Below are 13,210 nucleotides of genomic sequence, written 5' to 3'. Positions count from 1 at the left end.
ACTTTCCCCTCTCCTTTCGCACCCTTAAAGGGGATGTACTCAAGCCCTTCACAAGAGTAAATCAGGAATCATTTTCATGGTGGAAATGTACAAGCAGAACATTTGTGATTACCCACAAAATTATATGTATTTGGTTAGTCGCTACTTTTGTAAGGTGCCTCTGTTCCTAAGCCCTAAAAAACCCACCCATGTAAAGTTATTTCCTCACTGGTAAGAAGATCAAAAGCATCTTTTCCAAATCACAAACTTATAGTATTTGCACTTGTAACTCATACTATGTGTGCTTAGTGCCATTTAAGTGCGCAAATATGACTGTGAATAGAAACGGAGAAATGCTATTAAATTGTTGATTAAGCTACAGGTTTTACAATCAGATGGTACTGCAGTGATGTTTGATCATGGCCTTGGTCTTGACCTGCCAAACGTGTTGCGATTATGTGAAGCAAATAACTCGAAAGTTCGTATCACCATTCGTGATCTTCTTACAAATGGAAACCTGGCAGTTAGGATGAGCGTGCATTGGAAGAAAATGTTTGTACAACATAAGCTACATTAACGGGAATATCAGAACAAGGTCCAGCATCAGTTACACCAAGACGGTTGAAGGATAGTGTATACTTTAGGTATAGTAAGCTTCTGAATATATGACCAATAGGACAACTAATGCAGTAAAATAAAAGTGTGTTCTACGGCATTTTATTGCCATACTTTTCCAAGTGTACCACATTTATAAAGGTTCAAATTTCAGTATTGGCACCTTTGGTTTTACCCAAGAGGTTGGCTCACAGCTAAGATACTTTTGCATTGCTTGAGTTTAGGCTATTTTTTACATTCAAAAGACTCAGTTGTTCGAAATCCATTGATTGATAAATTTTACTTGAAGGATTTAGAGCAGCTGTGTTACATTTGTGGGATTCACATCATGTTCTAGAGTTCTAAGATCACCATTTCGCTTGGGAATTTTATAAAATGCAAGAATGAACTAATATTTCATTCGATTTGTGAAGGATGTATAGATGAATATTTGAGATTGTCACTTATCATAATTTTTTTCTTCAGTCTAAGGAACAATCTGACTTCAGCGTATCATCTCGAATCTCCTCATCGCCTACTCACAGCCTTTACGTCTTCGTAAGAAACTTTGTCTGTAGAATAGGAGAGGATGCAGAACTCTTTATGGCCTTATATGATCCACTGAAACAAAGTATTGTGAGGTATGCCATTTCTTTATCTTGAGTCGATTTACTTTACGTGCATCAGAGAAAACAGAATGGATCATACAGTATAGCAAGGAAATGAATAAAACACAGGTGGGGTATCAAATATAGTTCCTCTGCAAAAGTTGTATTCAAGCTCATGCTAAAACTAAAATGTAATTAAGGTAGTAATCAATCCATCATTTCCTTTACCATTCCTACCCTAACAAGCATATTGACAAAAGCCAATAGTTCAGGCGTTGACTGTCAGCCTTTTGTGTTTACATTGCCTGTTTTGTTTTGTCATGGTTTTTGTAAAACTTTAATTAAATGGCTTAAGGCATGCCTTTATTTGTCTCAATAAATCACATAGTAATAGTAGACACTGGCACTGAAGGGAACTACTTTGTGTGAGGAATACTGTTACTCATAGTACAGTTAACCAAAGGCAGATGTGGGCTGACCCACTGTTCCATGTAATATGCAATAGTAGGAGGAAGAAAAATGTGAATGACACAACATCAGACCAATGGCTGAAAAAGGCTGGCAGAACTTCCCTGTAAGTAAGTACATTATACATCACATTTTAGTAAAATCAGAAGGTCTTGGCTTACGCCAGAACTACAAAAGGGGTTTACTCCCTTACATGAGTAAATCTCCAACTATTTACAGTGGCAGAATGGATGAGAGGAATGTAAGAGTGACAGCAAATTTGTGACTGTTTCCAAACTTTCTGGGCCATCCCCATCCTACTATCACCACCCATGGAGTAGGATTTACCCATACATATTAATATGCCAAGTTGCCCCTTTTCCAACAGATTTGAAGATAAGCATTGACAAAAGTCACTATGGGTGACTTTTATACATTAAAGTGCTATTCCATGATTGCCAAGTTTGTGTATGCAGTTGTTTCAATGGGTTAGTAGGTGAATGTGAGAATGAGTGAACCACTGGAGTGATGAGTGAGCGCCTGGATGGATGTCTGAGTGAACAGAAAATAGGAACGTTTGCCACTGCTAAAAAGGGTTGTAGCATGTTCAAACCCGATTTTGCGAGTAGGTAACCTATTATCCACTCGTAAAATAGGGTTTGCGAGTCGCTATTAGGAAGGGGCATGCCAAGGGTGTTCCTTCATAATAGCGAGTCGCAAAACAATTGCAGTTACCACCAGCTACCACCAATTTAAAATTGGTGGTAAGCCAGTTGCAAACGGGAAGGTGTCCCCAGGGAACCCCTTCCCTTTTGTGTTTGGCAGCGAAAATATTTTTTGGGAGCAGCTAGTGGGCCCACAGACCACCACCGGCCCCTAAAAAATTAAATGAAAACTTTTCATTTTTTTCTTTTAAACGCCAACCTTTTTCCTATAGTTCTCGAATTACTGAAAATTTGAGCTATTGTAGTTGCATTATTATTTGCAGCGCCAATAAGTTAAACTTTCAGTAATGCGAAACCTATTGCATTGCAAATGCTTTCTACATTTTGCTTCTCTAATTTTGCCATCTACCCTTATCTGAGTTTGTAGAAGAGCCAGTACTTAGTAATACCCCAAGGAGATCTTTACAAGAGTGCTCCTACGTGCTCTGCAAGCTCCCCCTGTCTGGTCAGGGCTTCCAACGTAAATGGCAAGTGCTGCTTTCTTTGCAAACAATTTCATACATTTTTCAACAGGATTTCAGCGGGAATACTGAATTATTTATTCCCAAACACTGTCTAATAATAAAAAAGAAAATATGGTGACGGCAGAGACGAAACGGTACAGTGAGTTCTGGGCTTATGTCTGATAGGCGAGAAATCCAAGGGTACATGTAACATGTAACCCCTATTTCTGATCATTTTTACAAACAAAAGTGCGCCAGACATGACCCTATAATTAGTGTGTGTTTTTATAGATAGGTTATTGTGCCATGCTTTAGTTTCTGGGGGCGCTCCAACTGGAATGAGGGAGGTCTTGACTGGTTTGGTGCAAACTGTGGTGAAGGCCGGCTGGCAGAGTTTCCTGATTTTCACATTGCTGCTGTGTATACAGCAGGCTGTTTGGTCTGTTGGTTTGCTTGATTGTATCTTACATCTCTCAAAGCCTTTAACTGTGCATCTTATGAGACAAGGCTTGGTGGATAACCATTTGTTTTTCACTGATTTCTTAATGATTGGATCCACATGATCGTGGTGGGTGGTTGCTGATGCTGATTAAGATGCCTGATGGGTGTTTTGGAGTGAGTGTAGCCGTATTCCGAATGGCTCTTAGGAAGGAGTTTGTCAGATTAAGTGATTTTGAAGTTTCTCACCCAGAAGACGGTAGCGACTGGTGGCTCATGTATTACCATATCTTTGAGTTTGTCAGTATGTCTGGAATGGATGAGATTGTGATCAGCCCAGAAACATGGCTGCTAGCCCCTGATGCTCAATATTTGATACAATGGAAGGCCAAGGTAATGGCCTGCATCATGGGCTGGAATGGTGACCAGTTATGCAAATTCCACGTTGTCTATATCATAACTACATAATGAATGAATGGTTAGGTAGGTCGTACTGGCGACGCCTCAAGGCAACTCAATATCATGTGTTCTGCAAACTAACTCAGTTGCACACATTGCTTCTGCCTTATAAGCAGGCCAAGACACAAGACCACGACTTTGAGTTTACAAAAAACACTACTTTATCAGATATACTGACCCTCTCGGCTATCTTGTTGTGCTCCAATGTGAAGCCAAGGCCCACGCATCATATGAATGTCAAAATGTCCTTTAGTGTAGATACGTCAGCAAGGCACCACCTTGTGCTCACATCACCGATAGACACAATTTGCACAGTGGTTAAATCTTACCAACTAAATTGTGTGTAAGTACATCTAAAGCTCTGGGAGCTTTCTTGGTGGGTGGTGCTTCATGGCGCTGTAATCTTTGTAGATGTACTGTAACAGGTTCTGTAGATTGAATCACAAATTATTGACTTAACAAATAACTGGTCTTCGCTTTTATGCTGTCTCTGAACTGTGGTCTTAATTTGATTTAAACGTCAGGTTTGCTACAGCTGTTTAAAATTCATGTCATTGCGTGTTTTATGTGAAAAGACGTGGCAATGGAGATACATTTAACTACCACCCTTGATTGGCTCTATCGTGTAACTTTATCCACTACTTCCTGATTTAAGCCAGTTCAAGCTTTTACTTCTACCGTCAATTCCGCACCTGCAAGGTCTCTGGCATCACCAGTGATGTGTCGAGAAGGGGTATTCAGAGCTCTCTGCGATATTAGGTGGCTTCCATCTCAGGCCACTGGATATGGTCTGTGTCTTCCTGTAATTTCTCCAGTGTTCCTTAAGAGCCTTCAGCCTTGGAGAGATGTTTCTTGTGAAGCTGTGTCAGCAGTGTAACAGAAGACACCCTGATGCCCTTGCTCCTGGGCCAGTGACTGGAGCCACACAGTGACGTGTGAATCAGATCCATCATCCTGGATTGTGTTAAACGTCATCTAGGCCAGCAGCCTGCTCTGGTCATGTTTGGAGCAGGCACACATAAACCTCCGAAGCGCCGGGAACCATGTGTGCCAAGTGTCCATGCTATTATTAGTCTGGTTTGTCATGGAAATTTGAACTACGTTTGTAAATTCATACTCTTTTAAGGAGGCAATCTGTGTAAAGTGCCAATGAAGCTGTCAATATGTTTAACAAGCTTCTAGGCAATATGAGGGGGAGGGGGGGACATTTCGGTCTGGGAGCTGAAAGCAATAGATGGGGAGCAGAGCCGATCCTTACTGGGCTCGTGCGGTAACGCTTGTGATAAGCGTTCTTAAGTAAAAAAAGAGTCCGGAAACAGTGCCCTACAATGCCCGCTGCGCCATCTGAACGGTAGTTGGGGAGTGCGCTCAGGGAGGTCTAAACACCAGAAAAGGTATGACCTATGCATGCCCTTCGCTAGTGGGGAGGATAGAAAAATAGAGCAAAGGTGGTGCCAGCAAATGGTAGGCGTATGAGCGGGGGGACTGAAAGCCCAGATGTAGCTACAGCATGTCTCGGTTCAAGACAGCGCATACGCACCGCCTAGAGCGGAGAGCTAAAACAAGTTGCCTTGTTTAAAAACCAAACCTAGACATTGTGGTGTGCTGTCCCCAGCAGGCCAACAACCCTGTGATTGTAGTCCATTCACGATGGATTGCAAATTGTGACTTGCCTGTTGAGTATTGATGAGGCAGGTCATTTGCGACCCCATTGGGAATCGCTAAATATGTCTGAGATACATTAATACATTCTGTTCTGCGAGTCATAAAAAAACACAATTTGACAACCGCAAAATGCAATGGTCATACATCTCACCCATAGAGCAATTGAGTGCATGTTCAATGAATGGGTGAGAGTATGAAAGTATCCCACAGATACACAGAAAACATACATACATGCACCACAAAGGCAGTGCATATGGAACCCATGCACAGTAAAGCAAGCACACTTGTAAGTGCTGCCTGCGGGATGCATGTCTGTTCATATGAGTCAGTTTCTGTTGTGACTGTACTTGTTCTCTGTGCACCTGCATTTAGTGGTGTTAGTCTGTGCATGCACTGTAAAAGAGCTAGACATGTTGGCTTCCATGTACTGCATCTGAAAGGAAACTCACAAAAACCATGTACAGGAAACATACATGAGAGCTCTGCAAAACCTGAAAATACAGACTGCAGAGCTGACAAACATTAGAGACTTGCTCAGGGGGTTGCATAACTGCAATGCACCAGGATGGAAATGCTTTGGAGCCCAGTAGAAGGTGAATGCACCTGGTTACTGCACTCAGGAAGACCATTCACCTGTGCTTTACATCGAGAAGGAAACATACACAGGAGGAAAGTAAAGAAGGGTTATGTCACTAAACAGGTAACATTTCCTGGGGCTGTTCTGGTGGGAACCCTCGTATATCACCATAAAAAAGAACCTGGACCCAAAGGAAGAAGAGCGGGAGAGGGAGCGCAGCATTGGCCGATCCATGTTGTTTCTCCCTAGGCAACTGATGTCCATCATCTTTCACTCACCATTTCACACTGATTTTCATGCCCAGGGAATATCACATTTACATTTACAGAATTTAACTACAAATATAAATGATTACAACAATAGGTCAGATATAATGATCCAACCCTCTTCAGGCAGGGGGGCTGACATGCAGTGTAAACAGTGACGATTTTAATAAAAAGGATCCAGAATTATTTTCAATAAATATTCTTGTTTAGGGCTCTATTAACTCATAGTGATGTTTTTACGGACTTAGCTCTACAATAATGCCCTGTTTTTTTATTGTCCAATCACAAATAGCCATCCACCTCATCATTTTGAAGTCTGAAGCTATGACCATTCTGTCATCATGACCCTGGTTTGCAAGTCCCTCAGATGTGGTGTTACGACCAGAGCTACCGACTTTGAAATTGGGGAACTGGGTTCGAGGTTCGGTGTTGGCTCAGCATCGGCTCAGCATCCTGTAATTCTGGGCAAATCACTTCATCTCCTGTGCCTCAAAAAAAAATTGTTGCTCATGTAGAGAGCTCCAATACCCTCCGGTATAGTTTGGGCTATATAAAAAAAATGACAAAAAAGAATGCCAAAATGTGGTTCCTAAGTGACAAAACGTCCTTGATTCCGCTTTGTCGGCATTAGTTTACAGTGCATGCTCTGTCTCTACGAGGATTTTGTTTGCTTTTAGTGAACTTGGAGCCCTCCCCTTACTTACCCTTGGTGGGCTTCACAGCCACTCTCAATTGCTTGCTTCCTGCTGGTCAGTTCTGTGGTCTGCACTTCCCTCTTCTTGCATGTGACCCTCTCCTAGAGCATAGGCCAAGTACATGTGTCTTTACACTGCTCATACTTTTGGGGCCTATTGTTTTCTTTTTTTGGAGCCACCCTACAGAGTGTAACTTTCCTAGCAGGCTCTGTCATCTTTTCCATCCTGTCTGTGTGTGCTTGGCTCCCCTTCTTCCCTCTCACTGCCGTGCTCACGCCCTTGTTTGTTTCTTCTTTCACCACTGTTTGCAACTGCATCTCAGCCATATGCTTACTGTGTTATTCTTTTAACAATTTTAATTTGCCTGAGAGTATGTGTTTAGGGCACGACTATGAGTGGACCGTGCACACTTTCACTTTAAGAGGACTGCTTGCCTGTTATACACACACTGTGTCGCATTTCGTTTCCTTTGAGTGAACAACATGTGCTTCCCACCTCTCTTCACTTGCAATGTTGTGGGGGGAATTCTATTCATTTTATACATGTGTATGTTAATTAATGTGCACCCTTTCATTATTTCATGAATTGAAATTAAACAGATCTTTTAACTCAACATGATGCATATTTACTATCAAATTACCAATTATCCACATTACTTATTACACATCTCATTCGCACAGCCATTGTTCGTGTTGGTACTTCCAATCAATCAATCAATCAAGCATTTGTATAGCGCACTACTCACCCGGAGGGTCTCAAGGCGCTTGGGGAGGGGGGTCCGCTACTGCTCGAAGAGCCAGGTCTTGAGCTGCTTCCTGAAGGCGAGGTGGTCTTGGGTCAGACGGAGGTGGGTCGGGAGGGAGTTCCAGGTCTTGGCGGCCAGGTAGGAGAAGGACCTTCCTCCTGTGGTGGCTCTTCGGATGCGGGGGACGGCGGCGAGGGCCTGATTGGTCGATCGGAGCTGGCGTGTGGGAGTGTAGAAGTTGAGGCGGCTGTTGAGGTATCTTGGGCCTTGGTTGTGGCGAGCTTTGTGAGCGTGGGTGAGGAGACGGAAGGTGATTCTTTTGTTGACCGGGAGCCAGTGCAGGTCTCTCAGGTGTCCGGAAATGTGGCTCTGTCGGGGGATGTCGAGGATGAGTCTTGCTGAGGCGTTCTGGATCCGCTGGAGTCTCCTCTGAAGTTTGGCGGTGGTTCCGGCGTAGAGGGAGTTGCCGTAGTCCAGTCGGCTGGTGACGAGGGCCTGGGTGACCGTCTTCCTGGTCTCGGTGGGGATCCACCGGAAGATCTTACCTAGCATGCGCAGGATGTTGAAGCACGACGAGGAGACAGCGTTGACTTGTCTGGTCATGGAGAGTGAGGAGTCCAGGATGAAGCCCAGGTTGCGTGCGTGGTCTGTGGGTTTGGGTGTGCTGCCCAGGGCGGGGGCCACCAGGAGCTGTCCCAGGCGGAGGGTGACGAGCCCAGGATGAGGACTTCCGTCTTGTCTGAGTTCAGTTTCAGGCGGCTGTTCATCATCCACTCGGCTACGTCTGTCATCCCTTCGTGTAGGTTGGCTCTGGCGGTGGCGGGGTCGTTGGTGAGGGAGAGGATCAGCTGGGTGTCGTCGGCGTAAGAGATGATGTTGAGGTTGTGTTGGCGTGCGATGGCCGCGAGGGGGCTCATGTAGACGTTGAAGAGGGTGGGGCTGAGCGAGGAGCCTTGGGGAACGCCGCAGATGACTTCGGTGGCTTCTGATCTGAACGGGGGGAGGCGGACTCTCTGTGTCCTTCCGGCGAGGAAGGAGATGATCCAGTCTAGTGCCTTCTCTTGGATTCCGACGTTGCTGAGGCGCTGCGCTAGAGTGCGGTGGCAGACAGGGTCGAATGCCGCGGAGAGGTCCAGGAGGATGAGGGCCGCAGTTTTTCCGTTGTCGAGCAGGGCTCGGATGTCATCGGTGGCTGCGATGAGGGCGGTCTCGGTGCTTTGGTTGGCCCGGAAGCCGGACTGCGAGAGGTCGAGGGATCCGTTCGTCTCGAGGAAGGTGGCAAGCTGCTTGTTGACGGTCTTCTAGATGACTTTGGCTGGAAACGGGAGGAGCGAGATGGGGCGGTAGTTTTTGAGTTCGGTGGGATCCGCTGATGGTTTCTTCAGTAGGGCGCTGAGTTCGGCGTGCTTCCAGCTCTCTGGGAAGGTAGCGGTGTTGAAGGAGGTGTTGATGATGTCCCGCAGGTTGGGTGCGATGATGGCGTCGGCCTTGTTGAAGACGTGGTGAGGGCAGGGGTCGGTTGGGGATCCGTAGTGGATGGAATTCATCGTGCGGATGGTGTCTTCGGTGGTGATTGGGGTCCAGGCGCGGAGGGTGGTGGTGGGGGTTGGTGGTGCGGTCATAGGGTGCGTCGGTTGTGTGCTGAAGCTGTTGTGTATGTCTGCGATCTTGCTGTGGAAGTAGGAGGCGAGGGAGTTGCAGAGGTCTTGTGATGGGGTGATGTCGTTGTTTCCGGCGTTGGGATTGGAGAGCTCTTTGATGATGTTGAAGAGTTCCTTGCTATTGTGTGCGTTGTTGTCCAGTCGGTCCTTGAATGCGGTTTTCTTGGTGGTGTGGATCAGTTGGTGGTGTTTTCGGGTTGCGAGTTTGAGGGCGGTCATGTTGTCTGGTGTAGGGTCTCTGCGCCAGGTTCGCTCGAGGGCCCGGCAGTTCTTCTTGGAGCTCTTGAGTTCGTCGGTGAACCAGGGTGCTTTCTTACTGCCGGGTCTGCTGGGCGGGGTCCTCAGTGGGGCGAGGTCGTCTGCGCAGTTGCTGATCCACTTCGTGAGGGTGTTGGCGGCCTGGCTGGGGTTCGCAGAGCTGGCGGGGGGGTCTTGGCTCAGGGCTGCGGTGAGCTGGTCGGTCGTGATCTTGTTCCAATTTCTGCGTGCGACCTGTTGCTGGTGGTCGCACGCATTTCACGTTTTATTTCAAAGCTCATGCCATCCTGCACGCATTATTAAATAACAAAAGAATAATGGCTGTTGCATAGCAATTTAAAATAAAACATTGAACATTCTGTACAACCACAATGCTGTACATCACAGCTATGGTAAACTAAACCAATAGCTCATGCCGAGCTGAAACTTATTGGCTTACCAACGCTTGTTTCTCTTTTGCCATGAATAATTGTGCTGCCTTCCTATTTGAAGTCCTTTTTATCTATAACAATCATATAGGATTTTTTTAGGTACATTCCTCGCATATTTGTCATTTATTCCTGCCCCTTACTTTCTATTAAGATTTTTCTTTTTGCAGTTTAACCTTAACATAATACGCTAAAAAAAATTCTGTATTTCTGAAGAGAGACTGCAAATGCCTTTACTCTGTAATCTAACATGACTTCTTCAGTCAGGACACTTAAGGAAATGATGAACAATTGTACAGTGTTGTAATACGAAGGCTGTCCGTCATAAAACAGATACATGAGGTAACGACTGAGGCAGCAGACAGAGTCAGCGTGATTTAAGGTTATCAATGAAAACAGTCACATACTTGTGGTGTGAGGAAAAGCACCACTTGTCTGATCATAATGAAAAATGAGTGCTGAAGGTCAGTGATATCCCAAGATTATTTACAGATCTGCAGATGTTCGTGAAATAGAGAGATCTTGCATCTGAGGAAAATGATGCCCTTAGTGCAGTTGTCAATGCCAAAGTCCTGTAATAGGAAGCTTAAGATGCTGGCTTAAATCCAGGAACGTGGGATAATGTGTAGAGCAATGGATTGCTTTGTCACTTAGGTTTCTTTATGACTAAAATTCATCACATTCACCGCCAGAGCAGGAAAGGAGCACCTCAGCATGAATAACATTTTACTGCGCCGAAGATCTGAATAGGAAAAGAGTGTTGCTGTATTCTACTCCTATCAAAAAAAAGTGTAATGGGTACAAAAGCAACGCTGCAAGAGTTTGTAATTGCAGTCCCATATTGCTGCGAGCAAGTCTGCAGTTCTGAATGGTCTGTAGTCTTCTAGTGAGTTTCTTGGTGATCTCGGCATCAAGGGTGTTCCCGAAGTCCATCTTACTGGTGACGAGGGTGCTTCTGCGCTCTTGTCCAGTTTTCTGGGTCTGGTTCCATGTTCGGTCGTCCACCAGTTGGAATGCCATGGTGAGGTGTTCACTACTTCCGTCTTGTCCATGTTGAGCTTGATACAGTTGGCTTTCATCCAGTTTGTGATTTTGGTCATGCAGGCAGTGAAAGTGCTTCTTGTGTTGAGGGTCTTGTCCAAGAGTGAGAGTATGAGTTGCATGTCATCTGCATCAGGGAAAAGGTTGTTGTGCATGGATGACATTGGCAATAGGAATCATGTGTGTGATGAATAGGGTGGGCTGAGAGATTCTTGAGGGACACCACAGATTAGTTTGCAGCTTTCTGAGGCGTAAGGTGCCAAGCTTCCAGCTTGTGTTCTATCTGTTTAGATGGAACAGATCCAGAGGAGAGAGGGTCCATAAATGCCAATCTCGTACAGCGTCTGATGACGATGAGTTGTGAGACCATGTCATATGCTGCAGAGAAGTCCAGTAGAATGAGGGATGCCTTGTCTCCTCTGTCAGGATCATGTGGATGTCATCTGTGGAAGCAATGAGTGCTGTTTCTGCACTGTAGTTGAGCTAAAATCTAGACTGCATGACATTGAGGAGCTGGTGGTTGCTCAGATGGTCAGTGAAGCGTTGGCTGATTAGTTTCTCTAAGACCTTTGTTGGGTATGGTAGGTCGGAGATTGGTTTGCATTTGGAAAACATGGCTGGGTCAGCAGATGGTTTCTTGAACAGGGGCATGATGGTGGCATATTTACAGGTGTCCGGGAATGTGGCTGAGCTGATGGAGGCATTAAGAGTGGGTGTTAGTTCTTTACTAATTGGCAGGAGTAATTTGATGATGGCGTGGTTAGGGCAAGGGCCAGATGGAGCACCCAAGTTAATAGTCTTCATGGTAGCAGTGCATTTGACAGTGGTGATGTTAGGCCTTGAGGCCAGGGTTCATTCATCTGCTGTGATGGCAAGTTGAGCTGCAATGGTAAGGGGGTCTGGTTGACACTCAGAGTTACTATATATGGAGGGGATTTTGTTGCAGAAGAATTCTGAGAGCTTGTTCCAAATATCTTGTGAGAGAATGATGTTTCTGGAGGCAGCAGGAGGCATGGTGAAATCTTTGATGATAGAAACCTTTTCCTTGCTACTGTTAGTGCTGGCATCAATGCGATCTGCAAGAGCTGTGCACTTGGTATTATGTATCTACTGGTGGTAGCGTCTAAGGGCTGATTTGAAGATGTCTTTATCTGCATTGACTTTTTCTCCATTTGCACTCCAGTTGCTTGCAGTGGCATTTCATCAGCCTGAGTTCTTCTGTGTAACAGCTGGCCGGGGCTCTAGCCTTTGGGTTGTGCTTTGGGAAGCCAAGGTATGCAGGTATCCAGTTGTTGGTGTTTTTGATGGCATTCAGCAAGTTGATGGTGTGTTCAGGCGATGCTCGAAGAGGGTGGAAGCCCACTCCTCTTTTGTGATGCCTTTCCAGTTCGGACTGGCTGATCCTGTGGTGGTAGGTCTGTGATGGTGTGGGACGAGTATACTGAAGCTGGTGAGGGCATGTTCTGTCCAGATCACAGTTGGTGGCTTGTCAACTGTGATGTCGCTTATTCAGGAGAAAAATGGGTGCAATAGGTATGTGGCAAAATTGGTGGATTTGGTAACATGCTGGGTGAGGCCAAGATTTGTGAGATTTTCATGAAGGACCATAGAGTTTTGGTCAGTGCAGGCTCTTAGGTGAAAGTTAAAGTCTCTGAGGAGGACAAACACACTCGCTTTGATGATGAGGGGTGCAACAAAGCCTGTGATGTCACTGGCAAACCTAGTGGGGTTCCAGGTACTCTCTATGTAAGGGTTCTGCCATGGGAGAAGTTGACTGTGAACGGTATCTTGAATGTCAGGTGTTCCATGGAGGTGAAGCGGGTGTCCATATAGGTGGTGCAGCTGATGGCAACTTCACCTCCGGACTTGTGCTGACGTTCTTGCCTAATGATCTTGTACCCAGCAAAGATGATGGTAGCGATGTCTGGTGCCGAGGTTGTGTGTAACCATGACTCTGGGAGAAAGAGCAGGTCCGGAGTGTGGTCATGCAGCAGGCCCCATTACTCTGTGGAATGTTTGGTAGTGAGCTGGTGTCGGGGAGCATGCATGTGAGTGTGGCATGTTGTTTGGGTGCTGTTTGGTCTGTTTCAGCGAGTGGGCTGCCAGGTCCGGTTGGTGCGTAAGTGGTGGATGTAGAATGTGGGAGAGTACATGAAAACTTGCAGGAAGCGCAAGGGAACA

General features: G+C 45.6%; 1 protein-coding gene across 2 annotated transcripts in view; it reads left to right on the top strand.

The window, feature by feature from the left end:
- The window catches only part of DOCK2 (dedicator of cytokinesis 2), a 2,042,522-nt gene that overhangs the window by 402,272 nt on the left and 1,627,040 nt on the right, over positions 1-13,210 (top strand). For both annotated transcript variants that reach the window (XM_078653374.1, XM_078653373.1), the window contains exon 8: positions 1,060-1,214. In XM_078653374.1, coding sequence (XP_078509500.1) covers positions 1,060-1,214 — 155 coding nt within the window. The remainder of the gene's footprint in view (positions 1-1,059; positions 1,215-13,210) is intronic.

The sequence above is a fragment of the Lissotriton helveticus genome, chromosome 7 (assembly GCF_964261635.1).
Source record: "Lissotriton helveticus chromosome 7, aLisHel1.1, whole genome shotgun sequence".
Classification (NCBI taxonomy): Eukaryota; Metazoa; Chordata; class Amphibia; order Caudata; family Salamandridae; genus Lissotriton; species Lissotriton helveticus.
The sequence above is the reverse complement of the archived record's forward strand: the minus strand, read 5'-3'. Positions and strand labels throughout refer to the sequence as shown.